At 39.0% G+C, this 25,915-nt stretch overlaps 1 protein-coding gene across 1 annotated transcript in view; it reads right to left on the bottom strand.

The window, feature by feature from the left end:
• ENPP3 (ectonucleotide pyrophosphatase/phosphodiesterase 3) overlaps positions 1-25,915 on the bottom strand; it is a 66,599-nt gene that overhangs the window by 8,607 nt on the left and 32,077 nt on the right. The window contains exons 12-20 of the mRNA XM_060753377.2: positions 25,430-25,538; positions 25,205-25,333; positions 23,469-23,500; positions 22,148-22,275; positions 17,433-17,499; positions 16,012-16,099; positions 14,073-14,242; positions 13,238-13,289; positions 11,860-12,014 (exon numbers count right to left, since the gene is read on the bottom strand). Of these exons, the coding sequence (XP_060609360.2) occupies positions 11,860-12,014; positions 13,238-13,289; positions 14,073-14,242; positions 16,012-16,099; positions 17,433-17,499; positions 22,148-22,275; positions 23,469-23,500; positions 25,205-25,333; positions 25,430-25,538 (930 nt within the window). The remainder of the gene's footprint in view (positions 1-11,859; positions 12,015-13,237; positions 13,290-14,072; positions 14,243-16,011; positions 16,100-17,432; positions 17,500-22,147; positions 22,276-23,468; positions 23,501-25,204; positions 25,334-25,429; positions 25,539-25,915) is intronic.

A 25,915-nucleotide genomic window follows, 5' to 3' on the forward strand; every position in this document is an offset into this window, starting at 1 on the left:
ATTCCCATTATTTTCTGATGAGGACTGAGGAGGTAGATGAATGATGAGGAAATACAAGTCTTCTACTATTCCTAAAATTAAAGAGACAAGCCCATTACTCTTGGAAATGGGGACAGACAACAGCAGCTGATGTCTCATACAACAGTGGGACAATGAATGCACTCTGATATACAATTTTAATATTAAAACAGCTCTCTATGTCTAAAGCCCTGAACCCCTTGGTGATAACGTTCATCACTTTGTATATCTCTACAGGCTACATGCAGCCCTTGGTACCCATTTGTATGGCCCTTGGGACTCACTCAGATCATCCCAATTGTTTTTCCAAGAGTGTGAGTTGATTCTGGAGCAATCATTTAGAGGATAATCTCCCAAACCCAATTTAAAAGGCAACAGAGTGCTCCCATAACATGTCCCCCAACACCTATTCCAAATCTCCCCAAAACATACAGAGAGAAAAACACTTAACCAAAATTGTAACTGGAAATCATGTCACTTGAAACACAGGGAAATGCACTGCTTTGACCCACTAGGCAAGCTCAGGAAGGAGAAATGGTCCCTGCCTTATTTGCAGTATTCAAATAATGTATTCAAATAATGTTCTATGCAGTGCTTTCAAGTCTCACAGGGCCCTTCCATACAGCCCTATATCCCAGAATATTGAGGCAGACAATCCCACCTTATCTGAGTGCAGACTTAGATAACCCAGTTCAAAGCAGATATTGTGGGATTTTTTGCCTTGATCTTCTGGGATATAGGGCTGTGTGGAAGAGCCGTCACACACATCACCTCTGAATGTATGGATCAGCATACCCAGAAGGCCACATTAGCACAAACAGTAGTGCATTAACTGCGAAAACAGCTGTGTCAAGGTGCCCTTTCAGACTGTGTCTACATTTCCACAATGTTTACTATCTTTAGATATGCTGATATCCATTGCCAGTTTTGTACCAATCATCATAAACACAAGCCTTTTTGAAATTTCCCCCTTTTTTCATTCATCATGATGTTATGCTTCCTTGAGGCATTGATTAAACCCATCATCCTGGTGCATTAAAACTGTTTGCACTATATTGTACCAGCACCACTTACACAAACCCCACCAACATCCGCTCACTGAAAAGATAAGACATGAAAGAAAATCATCCAAGGGCTATAAACAGCAATGAATTATTTTTCTTTCCTCATTTGGCAATAAAGGTATTTCTAGGTGATTAAAAATGTATTTCAGCTAACAACATATTTATTTATCAATACCAAGTTCTTATTATATGCTGTCAATCTGCCCCTAACTTATGGCAAGCCTATCCTACTGTTTTCTTTTACAAAAAAAAATTCAAAAGGAATTTACTATTTCTTTCCTTTGAGGATGATAATGTGTGACTTGTACAAAACCACCCAATGACCCTCTATGACTGAGTAGGCATTTGAACTCTGGTCTTCCAAAGTCATAGTCCAACACTCAAACTATCTGAAATGGTGATGTTTCTTTCTACTCTATTTCAAACCAGGGATCTTTTGCATACATTGTGAATATCATACCCATGGCATTATAGAAACGAACAATTTTTCAATAAGGTAGACTGACATGTATTTTAAATGCACAAGATTCTGTCTGACTTAGGAAGCTAAGCAGAGTCAGCTTTGGTTAGTACTTGGATGGAAGGCTGCCAACAAGTACCAGGTGTCATAGGATATTTTTCAGACAAATGTGCTGGCAAAACACTTCTGAACATTCTTTGTTTATGAAAACTGTATTAAATGCATAAGAATGCCATAGATTTACAGGTGACCAAAAGGCACAAGCATATATATACATATGCATGCACAAATGCACACAGTTATATCTTCCCAAGAGCTGCAGGAGGTATAACTCCAGCACAGCAACGCTGTGATGCAACTCCAGTGGCAAGGTAATAAGTTTAATACCTCACTGCAGACGTAAAAAAAGATTCTCTTAAGTTCAAGGCCAAGACACTCACCACTCCCCTTCATTAGCAAGGGATGACACCTCCATGAACCCAGTGACATTTATTTTTGAAATTTGAATAGACATGTGTATCCCATGCACAGGAACTGGGCTCTCAGCTAGGCAATGCTGTCAGACATACAGAAAAGATTCTGTTCTGCTTCTCTTCCTCCCTTGCAGCCTTCTGGCTTGTTTGCTTTAACTTTATGTCATTAACACAAGGGTTTGGCTCTGCCTTGCCCTCCCTGAACAACCAACAGCTAATGTTGTGCAGCATAAACTGGCAACCTAAACCAGGCCTTCAACAACTCTGCATCTCTTATAATTTTTAGTTCAACCCACACAGTTGGGCTTAAGAGGAAAACTACAGTCATTGACTACCTTTGGCAACAAGAAGTTGCTCTAAAAGGAAAGCCATAATCAATGTGTCAGGAGGTATAATTTATCTGTGTTTTGTGGGGCTTTAGCTACAACATTTGGAAACAGTTGCTTTGGTTTATGAGGCTATCTCTTAGCCACTTCCAGGCTTGCTGTTGATGTCAGTATTTTAAAAAGTGATATAAGTAAATAAAACATATGTACATATAAATAAGCCATAAAAAGGAAAGATCCCACAAACTCATTGAACCTGAGATGAAATTGTTACATTCCAAAGTTCGATTAAGGTATCAATGCCTTTCTCATCTTTGTACAATTTTTACTACAATCTCAGAAGTCCCAGTTTCATGAATGAAGGTCCAGATTTGATAAATAACTCAATCAAGTGAGCAGTTTCATTTTTGAAAAGCTGTGTATGCCTCATATGAGAATGTGCCAAACAAGTGAAAGGTTGTGCTTGCACAACACAGAATACACTCACTTCAGAATCAATGGCACATGCAGTGAAGCCAGCACCCAGATTGAGCTGTAAGTTATGAGTCAGGGGTCCTCAAACTTTTTAAACAGGGGGCCAGATTACTGTCCCTCAGACCATTGGAGGGCCGGACTATAGTTTTTTTAAAAAAAACAGTTACTAAATTCTATGCACACTGCACATGTCTTATTTTGCTACTGTTATGAATTGTAATGTAAATATCTGATATGCATGATGTATTTTTATTGTTACAATCTGAACATAAAGCATAATGATTAATCACAAAAACAATATGTAATTATACATTGTGAAATATTTATTTCTAATTACAAATAAATGAAATTTTGATTTCAAGCATGTCACAGCATGGGTAACAGTCTTAATATAACAGCAGGGAATCCATGAATGTGTTTACTGTTCAGCCTACAGTGAAAACAAAACTACATAATTTGTTTTTGTAACTTGGGGACTGCCTGTACAAGTTGGGTCACAGGGGTAACAGATACTACTTTACAGAAGAATAACACCTGGCAAAGTCAATGAAAGATTAAATGTCTGATCTTGAATGCTAAGCAGGGCCAGTTCTGGTTAGTATTTGGATGGAAAGCCAAAAGTGAATAGCAGGTGCTATATTTCAGAGGAAGAAACTGACAAAACTATTTTTGAGTATTTCCTCTCAAAGAAATCCCTATTAAATTCATGGGGCCGCCATAAATAAAAGGAGACCTGAAGGCACACACATGCACACACACCCAACCATGAGCTGCTGAAAGCAATATAGGAATACATAGAAAAAGATAGCTTCAGTATTTCTGAAGATAAAATAGTTCCAATGAAAATGAGGAAAAAAATATATTTTCTGTCGTTTTGAAAGTGGTTTTGGCATATGTAAGCATGAGTCCCCTTTCAGGGGGAGAAGGGCAATGTATAAATATAGGAAATAAATCTATATAAATAAAAATGTAATGTTCGTTTGTGGGATTAACAGAACTCAAAAACCACTGGACACCTAACAACCCAATGTATGTCCTTCACTCAAAAAAAAATGATTTTGTCATTTGGGAGTTGTAGTTGCTGGGATTTATAGTTTACCTATAATCAAAGAACATTCTGAACCCCATCAACAATGGAATTGAACAAAACTTGGCACACAGTTATCCCATGACCAACGGAAAAGGAAGGGTTTGGTGGGCAGTGTCTTTTGGTTTTAGAGTTGTAGTTCACCTACATCCAGAGATCACTGTGGACTCAAACAATGATGGATCTGGACCAAACTTGGCACAAATATTCCATATGCCCAAATGTGAACACTGGTGGAGTATGGGGAAAATAGAATCTTGACATTTGGGAGTTGTAGTTGCTGGGATTTGTAGTTCACCTACAATCACAGAGCATTCTGAACTCAATCAATGATAGAATTGCGCCAAACCTTTTCAGAGCGGCGCCGCGGGGGCTCCAGGAGCCGCTGCTGCTCCAGCTAAGCGCACACCCATCGCTTGTTCTCCCGGCGCAGCTTATCTCGTGGCCGCCTTGCTCTCCTCGGCGCCTCGTGGCCGCGGAGAGCAGAGGGCAACAGAAGATCCCAGAAGAGGTGGCGCCGGGTGGGCATGGCCAGGCAATGCCGGCTTCCCTGGCCCAGAGGCCCCACTTGGGAGGCTTCTCTCTCCCACACGGGAGGGAAGGAAGGAAGAAGGAAAGGGAGGGAGGGAGGGAGGGGAAGAGAGAAGGAAGGGGAAGGGAGGGAAGGAAGGAAGGAAGGGGAAAGGGAGGGAAATGGGGAAGGGGAAGGAAGGAGGGAGAAGCCTGGCCCAGCGCGACCCCGCCCGAAGGCGCTCCGGAGGGAGAGAGAAACGCCACTGACGGAAGTGGCGAGGGGCTTTATGGCAGGCCAGGCCAGGCCGCGGGGGGTGGATAAATGCCCTTGGCGGGCCACATGTGGCCCACGGGCCATAGTTTGAGGACCCCTGTTATGAATCAATGGAAACTCGAGTGTAAGCAAGCACATATGTCACAAGCCCAGTCTAGAGCTCTACTTGTGAACAGCAGAATGTCCATGGAAACAATGGGTTCATCCGTATTGTGGGATCATCACAGGCACTTCCAAGAATCAATGTAATTTTTTCAGTCTTACAGCAACCATGAGCTTACACATAAACAGAACTTAGTGTGTGGCCTGAAAGTTGTATCAGCATATGGTTCACCTATCCTATTGTGGAGTGATGGAGTACGAAGTTTCCTTAACTTTCAGTTTGATTCTTATTCCAAATAAAATGTAGCAAATTCAGAAAAAGTAGCAGTATTAGAAGTATATGGAAAGTAAGAAACCAATAAAAAAGCAACATAATAGTGAGCTCAACTTGCCCTATTTCATTCTGCTACTGATTGTCTTTGTTAGGCCCATCAGAGAGATAGAAAACAGCAGCACTGCACTAAATGCAGCTATGCTGACCTGCTGTATTCACTACCTGTTGAACTTCACAACTGAGAATTCAGTACCTAAGTTTGCTTCTCTTCCCTTCCCTCTCAACATCCCCTTTCCTTTCGGGTCATGTTTCTACAGGCAGAAATGGTCATATTTATGATATTCTGATAACTCTAGATGGTATTTGTTGCTGTTATATGACATCCAGATGACTTTGACCAATGAATGAGAGACTACCAAGATCCTTGGTCAGCAAGAGCCCTGGTCAGATCTACCTTCTGTTTTAATAAGCATTATTGTTTTTCTAGTAAGTCATGCCATCTCATATGAGGTTTTAAATAAATAATTAAAATAGTGTTAACTACATACTGTACATATGCACCACTATTATTATTTTTCTTTTTTTGAAAAGGGCAATTTAGCAGTGTAGCAAGACAAGGGAAGGGCTAGGACAATCGTACAACTGGAAAAGTGGTAAGTCAAGTGGAGATCCAGGTTCTAGGCACCACTGAAACATAAAATGCACCGGATGACTTGGGTCAATCATCCTCACTCAATTAACCTATCCCATAGAATTATTGGGAGAATAAAATGTGGAGGAAGAAACTACATATGGCACCTTTATCGTATTAGAGCAAAGGAAGAATATAAATAACAAAAAAACATCACAACATCATTGGGGGCAATTTAGAGAAAATAAATGGTGGGTGGAGGAACTGTGAGATAAACCTTTCTCTACACTTGGTTTCTGCCCTCAGAGAGGATTTTTATTATAAAAAAGAGATTGCATATGGGGCCCTAGTTGTAGTTAGCCACTTAACGCCATACATTCCAGATGTTAACAGTACAGAAGTTTACATTCTTTTCAACCAGAAGCAGGAAATTGTCACATTTCTCTAAGGTTATGTTATATTTCTGTAAATCTCTTTGTGTGAGAGTGTGTATGGGTATGAATGTGTATGAGAGAGAGAAAGGGGGGGGGGGCTTTCACACAGACTTATAACCCAGAACAACAAGGCAGATAATCCACAATATCTGCTTTTTACTGAGTTATCTGTGTCCACAATGCCTTATAATTGAGTTCAATGTTGATTTTATACATCCGTGAAGGGGGCAGAGAGAGAGGGAGGAGGAGAGAATGAGTGAGAGAGAGAGGGAGGGAGGGAGGATTGGGTGGGAGAGGGCAGGAGCATATGTGGATCTCTGTGGGGGAGGAATCAATGGCTTATTGCAACCAATTCCTTCCTCTCCAGGAGATGAATGTTTTTCCTCATAATTTCCCCTCACAGACAGAGGTAAAAAGTTTTCCTTCTAAAGCATAGTTGAAAGCCTCAGGAAATCTGGCTAGTGTCTCTCCTGCTATGTCTCTGACTCATCTTACAGTGCTTGAAGACTAATTCAAGTTATTTCTAGTCCTACAAAATAAAATTAGAGAACTTATTTATCTTTTGACCCATGCTATGTGCTCAGTGCCATATTTTTATAAGATAGTAAGTCAAACATGCTCTGAACCTGTTTAGGCAACCCTGTACAGGTCACTCAGTTTTCTCATGCATAGGAAAATGTAATCCAGAAAGTCATCCTCTGCTGTTTCATATGATTCCATAGAGAGGAATCTAGACTCTCAATGGGAAGCTGTTAAGGGTCTGCATGTAACTCTGGCAGCAGAGTGTATGTCTGCCATCTACTTAAGTGTGGACAGGTCCATCAACAAAAGACTGGCACTCTCCGACACCATGATTCCATTTCAGCTACCATAGCTGCATCCAGCCAAACCACCAGATCACACTGGCCCTCTGATATCCCAAAGGTTTCCACATAAGGTCAAGAAGATTGATTAAAAACAGTATACAGTAAGTAGAAAAATAGATATTTTGATAATATGGATGAGAATCATCTTTGGGGCACATGGAGGCCCCCAGGACCATTCCTGAGTTCCTTTGGGCCCATCAAGACCCCCACCACCACCACCAAATGTGGAGCAAATCAGGGGAAATACATCATAAAGTATGAGGTAGTTGTTCCCTGTCTTCATCAACAGATTCTTGTTCTTATGAAGTAGAAGTGAGAATCACTCCCACCCATCACTTACAGGAGAGTGTGGGGATCCATTCAGCAACATTTCAGCTCCTCTGGGCTATTTTGGACCCAAGGAAGGCCCCTTTTCCAAAAGCAAGTGACACATGAATTGACCTTCCCATAACTTCATGTTCAGAAAATTTAGCTCCTATGCCCAAAACAGTCTGGTGGACACACTGTGGTGAGAGGCCTCCAAACTGAATGAATTTGAGGGTAAAAACAGCTTTATAGATTTTTTTCAAGAGTGGGCAATAGAAGAACGATGCCCAACCATGCTACATAAAAACAAGAAGCTATGGACAAATAAAAGGGGAAAACCACCTTGTGATATTTCTTCCATTGTAAAAAGTGCTGTTAGGTGGTCTAGTTTTAATCTATTATGGGCTTGGTCAGACCACCTGCCTTATCAGGTTTGGCCTCACTATCATTTCCTATTCAATCATTGAATTTCATTTCTTAAACAAATAAAATACAACAGGAGACACAAATCATTAGCAAATAGCCTTCCATAACAGAAAAGACTGTAACTGTATCTGAAGGCTATCACTCTTCATGACCGCATCTCTTTCTACGAACCAGAATGGGCATTAATATCAACCAGGGAGGCTATCCTCTCAGTGCCACCTCCGTCTCAAGTGCAGTTGGTGGGGTAGAGAGAGAGAGCCTTCTCAGTGGTGCCCCCCCGCCCCCCCGGTCTCTGCAATGCCCATCAGACTAGCCCCCACTCTTCAAGCCTTCCATACACAATTAAAGACATGTTTTTTCCAACAAACCTTCAACCATATTTAGATTCCATTAATAAATATAGTGAGGACCCACAGATTTCACCAAGTACTTTACCTAGCTGAGATTTATTATTGTTGTTTTATACCTGCAGCTGTAAGGGGGGTTTGCGAAGTGAGATATTTATGTTGGCTATTATTATTTTATTATTAAATGCTGGCTGAGATCTTTTGGCATGGCACCCAGTGTGCAGATTATAATTGTAATTATTATTAATAATAATGTTTATACCTTGCTTTTTCTCTTTACAAGGAGCCAAACAGCATTCTTTCTGTCATCGTAACAACTATGCTGGATCAGATCAAACATTCTTCTAGTCCGGCATTCTGTTTCCACAATGAATGACCAGATTCCAACAGGAAGGTAATGAGCAAGATGTGAATGCACTTGCACCTCTCCAACAATTGGTATTGAAAGGCAGCACAATGTTGTTTCATTCTTGTGCTGGGGTAGAGTTATGAGCCTGTATCCAGCAGAGCCTTTCTTACAATCACAGTTGGCTGAAATGATGCTGCCTGACTTTTTCTGCATCAGCTCAGCCTTTCCATGAGTGTCTGCATTCCCCACTGTAGTTTTCCTAGAATGAGACAATGGCTGCTTTATGCTGTGGAACTGCTCTCCTGTCTACATGCTCACTGACGTCAGAAAAGCTCCCTTGGCAATGAAATCTCTGTCTTTGGGATTCAAATGAAAACAACCCTAATGAAATGCTACCAGAGATGAGAAGCCACAGAAACCAACACACGTCCTTTGGCCAACTGTGTCATATGTAAACATAATCTGAACAATAAAAAACAGTAAGAGATTTTAAAGACAAAAGAGGAATGTCATATAACATTTCCTCTCTTTCTGTAGGTTCTGTATAAATATTTACTATCACTAGATTAATTTACAATAAACATCAAGTGAAGCTGGACTACAAGTCCCTTTACACTGTCCCTGAATGAGAATAGTGGGAACTGTAGTGTAGCGTATGTAGAAAGTGCCACAGCATTTGGCTTGTTAAAGACTGACTCCCTGGAGTCTTGTAACTAACCCTAACCCTTGACTGAGCAGGTAAATATAGGGACAGTAATGGCATCTAGATTGATTGTGGCATCTGGTTCCCGTGTTTCCATTTTTCTTTGTAGTTGTTTTGGTTGGTAAATCACTTTATAGATTATAGGGGTGGGCCTATCAGTTGGCTATAGCAGGTTTCTTGAGGATACTGTGCCCTCAATAGGATCCCATTTCATTCTCTGTATGTTTGGAGTTAGAACAAGACAACACAAGAAGAACCTTAATGAAGAAAACCAAAGGCCTCTCTGTTCTCTGCAGTATCCAGCCACAGGCATGTAGGAATCACACAAGAAGTTCATGAGACATGAATCCTTCTCTCACACTTTTATCTCGCATTTCCAGCAAATAGTATTCACTGATATACTCCCTCTGAACATGGAGACTATATGCCAGGGCTTGTCAACCTGATATAGTAACACCTAGATGGGATTGTCTAATTTCTTCCTTTTTAAAATGATGTAAACCTATGGTCTTCAGCAAACATCTGTTATGACAACAAGTTACATGTATTAAATCTACACTTTGTCACTACTTTCTTATCCTCCTTTAATCTCTTCTTGATGAGTGTCACTGGGGATTTAAAATGGTTTGCCATCTGAAAAAGCCACTTCCGTTCCCTGAGATCTTAAATCCTTTACTTTTATTTAGGCACCATGAGATGCAGAGCCAACCTTAAGAAATGGAGCCACAAAGTGGAGTCCATGACATGCAAGTGTGGAGAAGAGCAAACCACAGACCACCTATTACATTGCAGTCTGAATCCTGCCAGAGGCACTCACTCCAAGTGGCCAGCTGCTGGTCAAAGGACTGTGTTTATAAAATACATTACAACTGTACTATACTGTACAAAATACATTACAACTTAGTTCGCTTCTGATATGATAAATAAAAATATTGGTGTTGCAAATGATCACGTACAATTCTTCCTATAGTTGTTTCACTGTCTACCTGGGGGAACTTTTGATAATTTCCCAACAAACTAGATTTCTCTCAACAGTTTAAAAACACTTCAGAGAAGCAAAAAAGTGACCTTTGAAAGATTCACCCATCATTAGCCTTTATTTGTAAACACCCACAGATTTTTGTTCTTTGAAAGATGAAGGCAGCACAGAAATGTCAGCAGAATAAACAGTGTCAAAGATTTGTGTACAAAGAATGGAGCTAATGTTAACAGAGAAAAATAGTATTGCCTAAATCCCAAACCAGTGCATAAGCACAAGAAAAAGAAATGGGTCAGCAGCTGGAGCCTCCCTTGATTTCTTTATTCTAACAGATTTGGCAAAAAGGCAGATAGCTGCCTAGATTTCAAGTGGATGTTTGTATCGTCAGCAGTAGGAATTGAGGCAGGAAAAATTGAAAGAATGGCTATAGACTGCCTGCACTACAAATATCTTCCTTTTTTGAGATTAAAAGCATCTTATCAAAATATGTAATAGTGACATAATTATGGGCACAGTTGGAAACACCTGTTTCTGGACTACAACCCCCAGAATTCCTCATATTGCCTAGTTAATGACCATGCTAACTGGGGCTTTAGGAAGTTCTAACCCAATTTTTACAAAGATCTGGTCATTGCATTACTCAGAAATAAGCTTTGCTCTGATTGCAATGAGTCTTGAGATTAAATACCACATTTAATTGCGTAATAGTTGCAGTCTCCCCCCCCCCCCCCACTTTTTTTTAAAGGGGTGTGTGTGACTTTTGCACAGCCCACCCATTGCACCACCTTGGATCTCATTAGAATCAAATTCACATCAAAATAGGTTTTCAGGACAAGCCATAATATACATGACTATTTTTCTGGATATGTTTTGTCATGCTAATGCATTGAATTATTTTTATAGTGGCTATTTTTTTTATCATGTCAGAAGCAAATTGAGAATATGCTGCAAGTTGCTACTTATGTGAGAGAATTGGCCGTCTGCAAGGACATTGCTCAGGGGACACTCGGATGTGTTACCATGCTGTGGGAGGTTTCTACTCATGTCCCTGCATGAAAAGCTGGGGCTGACAGATGGGAGCTCACCCCATCTTGTGGATTCAAACCACCAACCTTCAAGTCTTCAGGTCAGCAATTCAGCCAGCACAAGGGTTTAACCCACTGCATCACTGCAGCTCCATAGATGTAAATACATTTATACATAGATGTAGGTTTTTCTATTACATCTGTATCAAGTTCATCACATTAATTCAGTTAATTGTCACATGTCTTCTTTTAAATGTATATATTGTAGCTCAGTTTAATCATAATGTTGTGTCACTGCTTCCACCACACAGAAAACTGCATAAATGCCATAAGCAGTGACCTGCCCAACTCTTGACTCGCCAGCCTGAACAGAGCACTATGGGCTTGATAAACCTTTGTTACTTGATGTCTGTATCCACAAAGCAAAAAGGGTGTAAGTGTGAATGGTGTGTGAGTGAGAGTCAGGGTGTATTAAGTAAAAGAGCATGTTTGCGAGCAATGGAAAGACTAAAATATGTGGTTCAGGAGTAATGCAATCAGATATACAGATCACTTTTATAAACATCCTGCTGCCTCTTAAGACTTGCCAGAACTCGCCCTTCCTAAATTCAGTGGCAATATGAAAAATGTCCTAGATACTGAAGGTCAAAATAGTGAGGATAGCAAACCAGCTTGACTTTTAAACAAAAACGTTGTGTACAAAAGGGTAATTAGAACTGGAAACTTACTGATTTGCTGACTGTATATGAACTCCACAGTGGCATCAGGATATTTTGACTGTAGCCATTCACATATTGATTCTGGTGAAGTAGGCAATAAGTGCTCTCCTTCTGTAGAACACGAGGTCTACCATAAGGCAAATTATAAGATTCAGATTCTGTTTCTAGAATACAAGTAAAACCATAATTATTATAATTTACATTCATATGATCCTGTTGGGAGAGAAGCAGTCATGGAATAATAGATTTTCCCCCCTTTTTAAAATGAAACATACATACTTATTCAGGATTTTTGCTTTTTATCTATGCTTTGAAAGAGCAGGACACAATCTTATACTGTGATGACTAAACAAGTCTACCTAATAAACCTGAGGTTTAATATTTTTTCTTGTCAAGCTCAACCCAAATCTGCTTATGAATCAAAATTTAGAGCCAAACTATGCATCATTTGATGTTGTGTGGGTTTAGAAAAAAATAACAAAGTTGAAGCATCAACTTCTTGGGAAGTTAATCAGGATTATGATAATAGGGGCAGATGTTTCCATTTTTCCTCCTGCATTTATCTTTTTTTTCTATTTAATCCAGCAACCTGCCAAATGGCTCTTTGGCTTAGGAAAGAAGTTGCTCCTTCTTTGGAGGCGTTTAAACAGAGGCTGGATGGCCATTTGTCGGGGGTGCTTTGAATGTGATTTTCCTGCTTCTCAACTGGATGGCCCACAAGGTCTCTTCCAACTCAATGATTCAATGATTTTATGATTCTACTTCAGTATCAGTGATAAATGCAGATGTAAATGGGGAAAACATATAACTTGGAGTGAAATGTTACGTAATAGTTTGAGTTGGGCTACAATATCTCTTGGAATCTCTTGATTCTCCAATGCAATTCTATGATCAGCTTCCAGTGTAAGTTGACCATAGAGTCATGTTGGAAATTGGGAATTCTTAGAGATGATGATGATGATGATGATGATGATTATTATTATTATTTATTTATTTATTTGTTTATATTCCGCTCTATCTCCCCGGAGGGACTCAGGGCGGATTCAAATATAAAAGGCCCTAGATACTGCCTGAATACAACAACAATGCCCAAATACAACAATACATCCATACTAACAAAATTTAAACAACCTGACATATATACAAAAAATTATGATTTCACAACTAAAATTAAATAAAAACGCAGCCTGTTACAACAGACTTGAGATGTTTTCTCAAGTTTTTAAAAAAGCATTTTTATTTGTAGTTTTTCACTTTGTGGTACCTCTAACCTTAGTGAGAGTGGAGGGGTAACTGTATTTAGATATCTTCATCTTTCCCTGTTAACCAAAATTAAAGATATACATTAAAAAGGATTATTCCCAGTCTTTTCATTTCCTGTACTCACTTGCTTGATTGTCGAGGTTTAGTCTTTGATTCACTGCTTCTACATTTATTATCTACAAATAAACAAATTGAAATACATGGGAATACTGCTCATAACAAGGAACTGGAAAAAAGAAATAAATATACAAATAGAGGAGTGGTACAAGGAAGCATGGAAACTGGCAATAAATGATAAGCTGACATGTATATTAAAAGTTAAAAAAGGTATATGAAAACAAAGCAATTTTGATGATGTATGGGGAAAATTTGTTGTAAATAGTTTAAAAAATAAAGAAGGAAAGTTACCGTCACAAGAAAAATTGAGATTTTGGACAGATGATATGTAAAAGTTGTGGCTTGAGATGTGGGGAGGGGAGCACAGTGGTGGGAAAAAATAAAAAAATGCTCAAGCAGAATAATAAGATTATATGTTAAAGAGTGTGTTGAATAATATGTAACTGCTATAAACAAATGTATAACAAATGTAATAACTATGATAAAACAATAAAAATATATTTTTAAAAGAAATACATGAGAATGGTCAGGCACAAATAGTTCAAATGGAAATAAATTGGAATTTTTTTTTCATGTCAGGAGCGACTTGCCCAGGACGTTGCCCAGGACGTGCCCGGATGTTCTGATGTTTTACCATCCTTGTGGGAGGCTTCTCTCATGGCCCCACCTGGGGAGCTGGAACTGACAGAGGGAGAGAACTCATCCGCACTCTCCCCGGATTTAAACCTCCGACCTGTTGGTCTTCAGTCCTGCCGGCATAGGGGTTTAATCCATTGTGTCACCGGGGGCTCCTTAATAAATTGGATTTTTTAAAAAGAAAAATCTGAAGCTGCTGGACTTACAGAATTGCAACTGCATCCTAAGGTTTGGGAAGGTACAGAGGAGCTAAAGGGGCATGAAGATGGAGGTGAAACTTCCCCTTCATGCGATGGACTATAGAAAGGAACCTTCAGAAGATGATTCAGGCTTCCGTGTGTTCCATTGTTTGGGGCTGGTTTAATTTTAAGCAAATCTGTGAAGGAAAGAAAATCAGTTAAAGGCTAAACTAGAAGCAGATATCAGGCCAAGTTATGCCATGTCATGCATTATATCAGGCTTTCAAAAGCTGGTTGACATGGGCTTTCAATAACAACAAGAAGACATTTTATTTCTTACCTAATTGCACATTTTAATTATGATTATAATGTTTTAGGGTTTGTATATAGTATTTTATATGTTTTATAGGCTGGTGACCGGCGTGGGTTATAGAGATCATACAACCCCTCTCCTGAAGCAGCTTTACTGGTTGCCCCTTTGCTTCCAGGCCCAAGTGCAGGTCATCACCTACAAAGCTCTGCACGGCTCAGGTCCTGCATATTTACCCAACCACCCCACCCCCCGCCTTATGAACCTGTTCGGACCTTCCTATAAGCTGGGGAGGCCCTCCTCTCGATCCCGCCTCTATCGTAAGAGAGATTGCCCCCCCCCCCAACTCTGGCACACCCTCCTCAGGGAGATTAGATGACATTTAGGAGGGAGTTGAAAACATGGCAATTTATGACATTTAGGAGGGAGTTGAAAACATGGCAATTTAACAGGCTTTTGATTAGTAAATCGCTGTGATATGGATATACCTTGATTAGGATAGCAGGCCCCCTTTCACTCATAGGAATGATTGTGTTTTTAATTTAATGTTTTAAAATTTTATTGTGAATTTTATTTGCTTGTTGTGTTGTATCTTGTAGTTTTATATTGGTCAGATGTGTTATTAATTGTTTATTCCACTCTATGTATTTTATTGTATTGTATCTTATTGTATTATTTATGTTGTGAGCTGTCCCGAGTCCCTTTGGGAGATGGGGCGGGAGATAAATAAAGGATTTTTAAAAATTATTATTATTCTTTTTATACATGGTTTAATGGTTTCATAAATAACTGTTTATGTATACTTTTATTGAAGTTTTGTTATACTTTTTAATCTTAATAGTTGTTAAATACATTGTAAGCTGCTTTGAGTCTTGTTGCTGGAAGAATTTTCCACTGAAGAAATATAATTTCTCAGTCTTATTTTTTGCTAGAAAAGAATACATGGATCCTTTATATCAAAGATGGACAATAGTAGGGAGTATAGGTATCTTCTAAACATATACCACTTGTATGAACTGCTGTGGACCTGCAGTAGACTTCACTGGACATTTGGGACTGAAATTCAGATGTGTAAAGCACCCAGGAATTATTGGAATTTAACAACTGGCTTCTGTCTCTTGGGTTTCACTCATCTGACTGATTTGAGGAATTTGAGATTTGGTGGGTGAATTACAAGTAAACCAGATACTGCAATGGGAATACACTGTTGGGGGTTGGGGAGGTTATACAAATTTAGGGAAATCTAAGGGATTTGAGGAGGCTGGGGAAATATGAGTAGCACTTTCAGCATCTCTGCTTTATAATAATAGAATAGATCAGTGTTTCTCAAACTGTGTCCTCCAGATGCTTTGGACTTCAGCTCCCACAATTACTAACAGATGGCAAGCCAGCTGGGATTACCGGGGGCCCTTCCACACAGTCATATAATCCAGAATATCAAGGCAGAAAATCCCACACCTGCTTTGAACTGTGTTATCTGAGTCCATACTGCCATATAGTCCAGTTCAAAGCAGATAATACTGTATGCAATTTTATTCAGTTGTGTGGAAGGAGCCAGGGAGCTGAAGTCCAAAACGTCTGGAGGAGCAGAGCTTGAGAAACATTGGAATAGATTATCAAACAGTGCAAAATAGACAGGTTCTTCTTTGTACTCACCACACATTAAATTGTAAACCTCAATATTTTCAAAAGGCTGCACTTCAGTTTCATCTTTAAATCCTGGCCCATGGGCTACAAAGACGGCCTACAGAGTCATCATAAAATAGTTTCAGGAGGATTGCCATTGTTTTTAAACAAAGTCAGCTGGAAGAAATCTTAACTCAAGCCATGTATAGGAAGTATATATTGATTGTTACATATTTGAGTCAGTGGATTTGTTATTGGGGGGGGGGGGGTCATAATTGATAAAAGCTCAGTTTAGATTTTTCTGGATGTGTAAATGATATCAGATCAACATTCAGTTCATTATTCTGCTCCAAAGGAAGCCAGAACACATTCCACAATTCTACATGTAGTCATCATGCATTGACAAATATAATACTGCAAACCAATAAAGTTATGCCATCACTGTACATGAGATGCTGAGGCTAGCTTTTTTGGCAAGAGCTTCAGAGGGGAATATTGGGAATCATCTAGTAGAACTGACGAAATACTGAGGTGGGTGGCTTCTCCAGGTCCAGGGTTCACACGTTCCCTGCTAGACCTGGGAGGTTCGTGGATCAATCCACACATCCCCACTGTTCAAAGAAATCTTTAAAAGGCCCCTTAAACCTTTTAGGAACTGCTAAGGGGATCAATTCTGCTCAGTTTTGATCAAATTTAGACCCTATTTTTTTCTAAAGTGGAAGGATTTTCTGGTTTGAAAAATGCTCCCCTGGGCCAAAATGAGCAAGGAGGGGCAAACCTAGTGTAGATAAATGTTTTATCAAGGAAATACCATATATCTCAACTGCAGTTACATCATAATGCACAGATAGGAAACATTTAGATGTTATTAGACTACAGCTCCCAGCATTTGTCACAACTGAGTATGCTTGCTAAGTCTGTTGGAACATTCAGTCCAACAACATTTGCAAGACTATATGATTTTCACCTAGGCTTGGAAGAAACCGAATCTAGACAGCTGTTCAAAGCCCTGAAACACATAGAAGGGAGATGCACTCAGTCTATCATCCATCCATCCAGGGCTGAATCACCCATTAAGCACATGCTTAAGGCATCAAGGGAAGGAGCACCACAGAATTTTCCATTGACAATTTACCATGGACCATATGGTGCAACTGAACCAGGTCTCACAAAAGGGGGCTCTCATAATAAAAGAATTTGCAATTGGAAAAAGTAGAAGAAAACTTTTCAAATACAAATACTGTGGAAGTTTACAAAAATAAACATTTTCCATCTAAGTGTAAATTATTTTTCATTTTGAAAAATAGCTGTTTTATTGTACAGTTTATTGGTGTTCATATTAGATATATGTGGAACACCAAAATCTTTTAAGCGTTTATGTTTTCAAAAGGTCTTTATCCACCCTCTCTATCTATTTATCTTCAAATGTCATTCTAGAGCTTCTCACTTACCTCCATACTTTTGAATTCATTGTCATAGCCATGGTTTCCACCATCACAAAATGTATATTTTTTAGACCTATAAAAAAAACCCTACATTAGTGAATTTATAAATAATTCTCAATAAGAGATGTTAATTTCTCAAAATTAGGGAAGAATAAAAAGAGGGACTACTTTTGCAATCAGTGTTCAGCTCTTCAGGCAGTGGGTTGTTGTGAGTTTTCTGGGCTGTATGGCCATGTTCCAGAAGCATTCTCTCCTGATGTTTTACCCACATCTATGGCAGGCATCCTCAGAGGCTTTCACCATAGGATGCCTGCCATAGATGTGAGTAAAACATCAGGAGCCTAACACACAGTATTGTTTAATTGGTTGTTTTTTTTCTATTTGCTTTGTTTTAACTTGATCAAAGTCTGTGGCTGTTAGCCATATTGAGTCCTCTTGGGGAATAAGGTAGGGTACAACTAAAGTCAATAATAATAATAATAATAATAATAATAATAATAGAGATATGTGAGAATTTTTCATCTCTATCATGGAGAAGCACTTGGAGCCATAAAATCAACTAAGGTACTCAGGCCCATGCTATTCACTCTTATAAGAAATACCACCGGAAGAATGGTATAATTTCCAGAAAAACGATCAGTACATAAAGCATAAAATTGCTCTAGGTGTTCTTGGACCATGTTCAACAAACATGTCTTAGATTACAAGAAGAGTTCATTTACATATTTTAAAATTAATAGCTTTTCCAACTAGTCTTTTTAATGCCTTGCCTTAGAGCGACATTTCCTGCTATTTTGACTAATAATGACTGCTTTTGCCTGGAAATTTTTGCTTACTCACTCCTGCAATATTTGGAACACATAGACGAAATGGGGATGCCTGCCAAGCTGAAAAAAGTTAGTTAGGGAAAATATTTAATATTTGTGCAACTATATTGGAAACCAAACAGTGCTCCTGCGTTGTGGAATTTCTTACGAAGAGAGGCGAGGCTGAGGTCCTTTCACCAACAGGTCAAGACCTTTTCATTTGGACAGGTCTTTGGCAGTTTCGCTGATCTGCTATAAAGGAAGCTTTCCAGTTGGATGGGTGCAGAGTAGGTTTCCCCCTTCACTGATGTTTTTAAATCACTTCCACAATTGTATTATATTATATTAATAAAATGCCTTATGTTTTTAACTATGCTTGCTTCACTTGGTGCCTGAACTTATTAGCCAGAAAGATATGATAGAGATCTAATAAATAAAAATAATAAACAAATGAATAATAATATTTGGCCAACTCTAGAAAAATTAAAATGTTGAACTATGGCTCTCAGGTTCCTCCAGCTAACATATTTAGCATCTCAGCTTTATAAACAAGAACCATAGCCAAAAAAGAAAAAAAATCAAATTCTAGATCAAATGCAAGTAACTTTTAGACACAATGATACAGGCTCCCCAGGAAATCTTGGAAGGTTGTACTCCCTGTCTGACAACCCCACAAAAAATAAAAAATCCCCCCACTGCCCTCTAGGTGGTGTGGAAGGCATCCTTGTCATATGTTGGGCCATTTACAAAGAATTGTGTGTTTAAATGTCTTTATGTCAAAAGAAAAAGTAATGTTCTTCCTTACGTGTTAGTATCCACTGACATATTTCTCTTCCAGTAGGAGTAAAGATGCTTTTTTTTCTCTTTAGCATTTGTTGACTTTGAAAGAGAAATACTTGGGTTTATTCTTTTGGAACAATCTTTAAGTATCCTGCTTCTAGGACTTAAAATAATTTGTACAGTATTTACAAATTTGATGTTTAGGCCACCTGTAGATGCTTATGGTGACTTTTAAATATTTAAATAAATAAATAAATAAATAAATGGATGTTGTCATTCTCCTCCATACTCCTAATTTTTTTCCCTTAACTACTAAACCCTCTCCCACCACCACGTCACAGCTACATTGTGAAGAAGCATTTGTAGTAACCAGTGGTGTCATTCCGATAGTCTACACTGGTTCATTTGAATGAAGGTTTGTTGAATCACTTGTTGTGGAGACAGAAAACAAAATGTTTCACTGAGCTTCCCTCTCCAACTAGGACATACTTGATCCAGAAACCTTCTCTGGCAAAAGCAGTAGTAGTAGAAAACCACAACTTTGCCCAGCCAGCCCTACATCTACAGTGGTGATATGTTAGGAAAGATCAAGGAAGAAAAGAAAAGCAGCCCTTATCAGGGAAGGGAAGTCTGGAAGAAGAGAGGCAAAGACTGGAGGAAGAGAAATTGTCATCTGGAAAGAATCTGGTCCTGATCCCCACTTACCTCTATTGCAGGCAAATGCACACACTTCTTCAATGATACATCATGCAACCATTGAAAAATCGGGGTTCACATGCACACATTTTGGCAAGAAAAATATTATTCTGAATGAGGGTACTAGGGTGCTGTGGCTAAATTAGGGCTTACAAAGTGGGACTATTCCAGATCCTGAGAGTTCAGGGATAAAACCTGAAACCTACAGATGACCCATGGGAAATTACAGAAGGCAGGCCTTTATCGTGTCATTAAAATTATTGTTAAGCATCAAATGCAAAGATACAGAATGGGGGATGCCTGACTCGAGAGCAGTACGTGTGAAAAATATCTTGGAGTCCTTGTGGGCAACAAGTTAAACATGAGCCAACAATGTGATGTGGCAGCAAAAAAGCCAATGGGATTTTGGCCTGCATCAATAGGAGCATACTGTCTAGATCTAGGGAAGTAATGCTACCCCTCTATTCCGCTTTGGTTAGGCCACACCTGGAATATTGTGTCCAATTCTGGGCACCACAATTCAAGAGAGATATTGACAAGCTGGAATGTGTCCAGAGGAGGGCGACTAAAATGATCAAAGGTCTGGAGAACAAGCCCTATGAGGAGCGGCTTAAGGAGCTGGGCATGTTTAGCCTGAAGAAGAGAAGGATGAGAGGAGATATGATAGCCATGTATAAATATGTGAGAGGAAGCCACAGGGAGGAGGGAGCAAGCTTGTTTTCTGCTTCCTTGGAGACTGGGACACGGAACAATGGCTTCAAACCACAAGAAAGGAGATTCCATCTGAACATGAGGAAGAACTTCCTGACTGTGAGAGCTGTTCAGCAGTGGAACTCTCTGCCCTGGAGTGTGGTGGAGGCTCCTTCTTTGGAAGCTTTTCAACAGAGGCTGGATGGCCATCTGTCAGGGGTGATTTGAATGCAATATTCCTGCTTCTTGGCAGGGGGTTGGACTGGATGGCCCATGAGGTCTCTTCCAACTCTTTGATTCTATGATTCTATGCCTCTGCACAGAATACATCAGTCAAATAAAAAAGTCAAATCTGACAAATGGCAAAAATATATATCTTGTATAAAAAAATGATGCTTTTGTCCTATTCTGTCTTATCCAGACATTCCTTCCCTCCACCCTGAAAACTGGAGAAGGCTTACATTTGAGACTCAAGACCAAGCTCTGAGATTTTGCAATCCTATGTGATCTAAGGGGAAAGTTCATCTGGGTTCACACTTAAATTATACCGAATCTGGCTTTCAACCGAAGTTATAGAATAATAGTCAACTCTACTTCCAAGCAAAGCAATATGCACATCTGTCTGTTTGGAGTGAGAAGAAAAGATGACATATAAATGAGTCCACTCATTTTTGGGAATCATTACACACTTCTTGGATGCAACTTCCAGAAGTTTCTGCCAACACAACAGTTGGGAACTGCAACCCAACATCTAGATTGCCTCATATTTCTAATCCCTGCTCAAGAACTACAAGCAGCAGCATAGTAAGAAAAATGAAGGCAACAGGAGTATGTAAAAAACCTTTAGATGCTAAAACCTTATTATTTTAAATGGTTGGCTGCATTAAAAAAACCATCAACTGAAGCAAAAAAAAAGGGAGAGAGAGAAAATCAAGATAAAAAATAGCATGACCCACTCAGCTATTGGATTTTGCTTCAGTAAAGTTGTACATCAAATATTTGGGTTGTGACCCAGAATTCTGTGTGTTCACATGTATCCACAAAATTCCTTGTCCTTTAATTTCTTTTAAGTATCTTTTTGTATGTAGGTTACATATTGTTCAATGGATTTTAAAATGGTAACCTGCTTCGAATGCATACTCCTCATGCGTTTCACTTCATGGATGTGTAATGATCCCAACTTTGAAGTCAAAAAGGAACTATGTTGTAACACCTGCACATTGGTGCCTTTGTGAAAATGTGGTGCCTCTTGATTTGGGCATTTATAGACTGTCTCATTAAAAAAAGATAAAACATTTTTTTAAAAAATAAGAGAAAAAATGGCATCACCCAGAGACCTCTAAGAGAACCTTATACAAGTAAGCCACTGAATGACATTTGATAGCTCCCAAATCAACAGGGCAATGAATCTGCTCTGTGGTTTAGATCAAACCTTCTGAAACTATTTAGGGGATAGAGCTGAACTTCTTGGATTGATACTTTAAAATTCAGACTAAAATCCAGAGCTTAGGGATATTCCCCTGCTCCCATTTTAATGTAAAATATTAAATATGAATATTAAGCTTCCTAGAGCATTGGCACTAGAGTAGGTTATAGAGTGAAATTAATAAATGTATGCATATACTATTGTCCCTAAATTGTAACCCCCAAATCTGAGCAATCACATCCCAACTATACTGTAAAACCAACCTTGGCTGCATGTCCACCTATTAATCCCATAACTCATACATTAACCTATAAATGTCATACCTCACAGCCAACCATTGCCGATCCACCATAAGATGAACTTTGTCAATACGGATGTTGTTGACATAATGTAATCGCTTTGGTAAGTCTCGAGTCAAGTAGGCTTTGAAGTGCTGATCTGGTTTTCGGCACTGAAAATAGTAAAGTGCATATGTGAGATCTGCAGAATGGAAGACTGCATACATTTATCAAAATGTACACAGTAGACAATGTAGCTACCTGCATTATTTATTGAGTCTACTTGTTTGGGTTTTAGGAAGATTTCTAATGATAAGTTCTTTCAGATACCCTTTTCATTTCATATTCAGCATGTTTATTTATACAAACTGGATCTCTCTAATTTTAATCTACATACTGATATACACAACATGTATATATAACTGGAAAATAGAGGGAGAAAATGTGGAGGCCGTGACAGACTTTGTATTTCTAGGTGCAAAGATTACTGCAGATGCAGACTGTGGCCATGAAATCAGAAGACGCTTACTTCTTGGGGGGAGAGCAATGTCCAATCTCGATAAAATAGTAAAAAGTAGAGACATCACACTGGCAACAAAGATCCGCATAGTCAAAGCCATGGTATTCCCTGTAGTAACCTATGGATGTGAGAGCTGGACCTTAGGGAAGGCTGAGCGAAGGAAGATCGATGCTTTTGAACTGTGGTGTTGGAGGAAAGTTCTGAGAGTGCCTTGGACTGCGAGAAGATCCAACCAGTCCAACCTCCAGGAAATAAAGCCTGACTGCTCACTGGAGGGAAGGATACTAGAGACAAAGTTGAAGTACTTTGGCCACATCATGAGGAGACAGGAAAGCCCAGAGAAGATAATTATGCTGGGGAAAGTAGAAGGAAAAAGGATGAGGGGCCGACCAAGGGCAAGATGGATGGATGGCATCCTTGAAGTGACTGGACTGACCTTGAAGGAGCTGGGGGTGGTGACAGCTGACAGGGAGCTCTGGCGTGGGCTGGTCTATGAGGTCACGAAGAGTCGGGGACGACTGAACGAATGAACAACAACATATATAATTGTAGCTTAGGTCTTTCTGTCTAAAACTGGAAGTTCAAGAAAGCATTATCTACTTGAAATAAAATCCAGAGGCATGGGTCTTTCGTGTATAATAGACAGCAACCATTTCCTTAACCTTGAGAGCATGGTGCTAGAATCTTCAAACACTTGGACATTAAAAGGTATAATCTAGGTATTTGCACATGTTATACGAGTAGTACATACCATATCTACCAGAGAAATGACAGACTTTAGGAGCAATAACTCAGAAATAAAATGCTTGCTGCTAAGGGGAAGAGATGTTTAAAAAGCTTACTCACTGTAAGGTTTTTAACAATTCCTTCTGAATCAACTGTTTGGAAGAAAATAAAAATAGGTTATACTCAAGATAACATCACCAGGCACATATTTTAGGTATGTATATATACGTATAATAGAACTCTATCAATTCCAGGTGCACTCCATCAGGTCTATGATGTTCAAAGTCTTTTGCAGACTCCTCTATTTAAAGAGAAATTAAAGTAATAATAATATTATAATAACTTTCATTTTTATCCCACCACCACCTCCCAAATGGACTTGGGGGCAGCTTACAAAACAGCACACATGAGTGCAATAACACATAAAATACAAATCAAATATATCAACATTAATAACAACAATATTTAAACATAAAACACTTACAAAAGAAAACCCCAATTCAATTTAAATAAGATATTTAAATATTTAAAGTAATGATGATGGCATATTAATGTACTTCTGTTATTTTTTTAAAAAAATCATTTAATAAAATCAACTGCAGAGACTCAGTCTGGATCCAGATTGTAGTCCAGAGAAATAGAGGTTATTAGGGTGCTCTTAGCAGCAGAGGAAGTGGAAAACTCAAAAACCATTTTTTGTTTCCAATTTTATTTCTGTCTCACAGCTAATTGTAACTTTGAAGGATAAGGGAAGAGTGATTTGGATTCAATAAGCAATGCTGAAGTAAAATATTATCTCTCTGTACCATGGGCTTCATCTAAAGTCTCTTGTTGTGCTTCTGACAAGAAAAATTCACATATTTCTGACATCACATCTAATTTGGTTCTTACTGGGCTTATGTTCAACATGAATGGTAAAATACCATACCATATGGGTTGGATCCAGGCCCTGCCCTCCATCAATGACAGAGTTCTGCTGATGAAAAATGCATTAGCCTGGTTAAGGAGGATCTTCCCTCTCCCTACATTATACCTCACAATGCTAAACCATTGAGCTGCTGAGCTTGCTAACTAGAAGGTTGTCAGTTCGAATCCACGAGAGGAAGTGAGCTCCCACTTTCAACCCCAGCTCCTGCCAATCTAGCAGTTTGAAAACATGAAAATGTGAGTAAATCAATAGGTACCGTTTTGGCAGGAAGTTAAGAGGGCATCCCATGAACTCATGCTGGCTATGTGACCAGGACATGTCTATGGACAATGCAGGCTCCTTGGCTTGGAAATGGCGATGAGCACCTCCCCGAGAGCCAGAGTTGAGCCAGAGACCAAAAGGGAAGCCTTTGCCTTGTCTGTGTATTTGTGTTTCATTGTGTGTTTCAAACACATTGAATGTTTGCCTGTGTCTGTATATATGCTGGAATCTGCCCTGAGCCCTCTTGGGGAAACAGGGCAGAATACAAATAAAGTGTTGTTGTTGTTGTTACAACTCTATTGAGAGGAAGAGACATGGAATTTCTTTCCTGTCAGCATAGTTGTAGGGGTCAAAATTTGGATTCAGCCTGTATCACCTAGATTTATTTTATTTGTCGTGTCAGAGCAACCAGTCCATTGTATTACATTGTATCACCTAGATTATGAACAAGCAATCATATCTAAAAATTGATATGTCACTTGATTAATTAATATGAGTTTCCATTGTTCATGAAAAATCATATTGATTACGGGTTTCAATGAATTGCATCCAATGGACATAATTGTGTTTTCAGTTCCCATCTCCCATATCAGATATCTTAAGCTTCTCGAGACCTATAAAATTCTCTCCATCTCTAGGAATCCAAGAATCTATGATCCGGACTTACAGGTAAAGAAGTCTTTTGGAATATTTCTTGCTCGGATACGAGGTGCTGGCCCTTCATACATATAAAAATCAATTTTATCAAAATAATCTGTCATAAATTCCATCTGGTTGCAGAATGTCTTATCCATGCCTAAATAAAGGAGAAAGAATATTAAAATGAGTACATGTTTAATTTGTAAGATCAACAGCAAAGCATCCAAAATACAACATAATAAAATATTTATACCATGATCAGCCAGAACTATGAGGTTGACACAGTTGTGTAGGTTTCTCTGTTTTAGACCTTCCATTAACATTCCCAGGGTCTGGTCTGCCAACTGCAAGGCCTTAATGGTCTACACAAAAGAAGAAAATATACAATTCACAGTTTTATCTGACTGTGAGATAAACAACTTTCTGAAATGACAACTTCAATGGTTCTAATGGAAAATTCAGTGGACAGATCCCCCATAATCAATACCTAGTGCTCTAATTCTGAGCTCAAAGTGGTCAGTTCAGTTTACAAATTCTGCCATATTCATATTCCGGTAAAAGGATGAAAAGAAATTCATATAAAAGACAGGGCTTGTCTATTAAGGAAGGATAATTTTCATCGCCTACTTTTCGTCCCATAACACTGCTCAGATTGTACAACTGCTCTTTCTAAATCATAGCTATTGTTGATATTACTCTGTTGTAACTTTTAAGACTTGTAACCCAGAAGTTTTTAAGA

This window comes from Anolis sagrei, chromosome 1 (assembly GCF_037176765.1).
Source record: "Anolis sagrei isolate rAnoSag1 chromosome 1, rAnoSag1.mat, whole genome shotgun sequence".
Lineage (NCBI taxonomy): Eukaryota > Metazoa > Chordata > Lepidosauria > Squamata > Dactyloidae > Anolis > Anolis sagrei.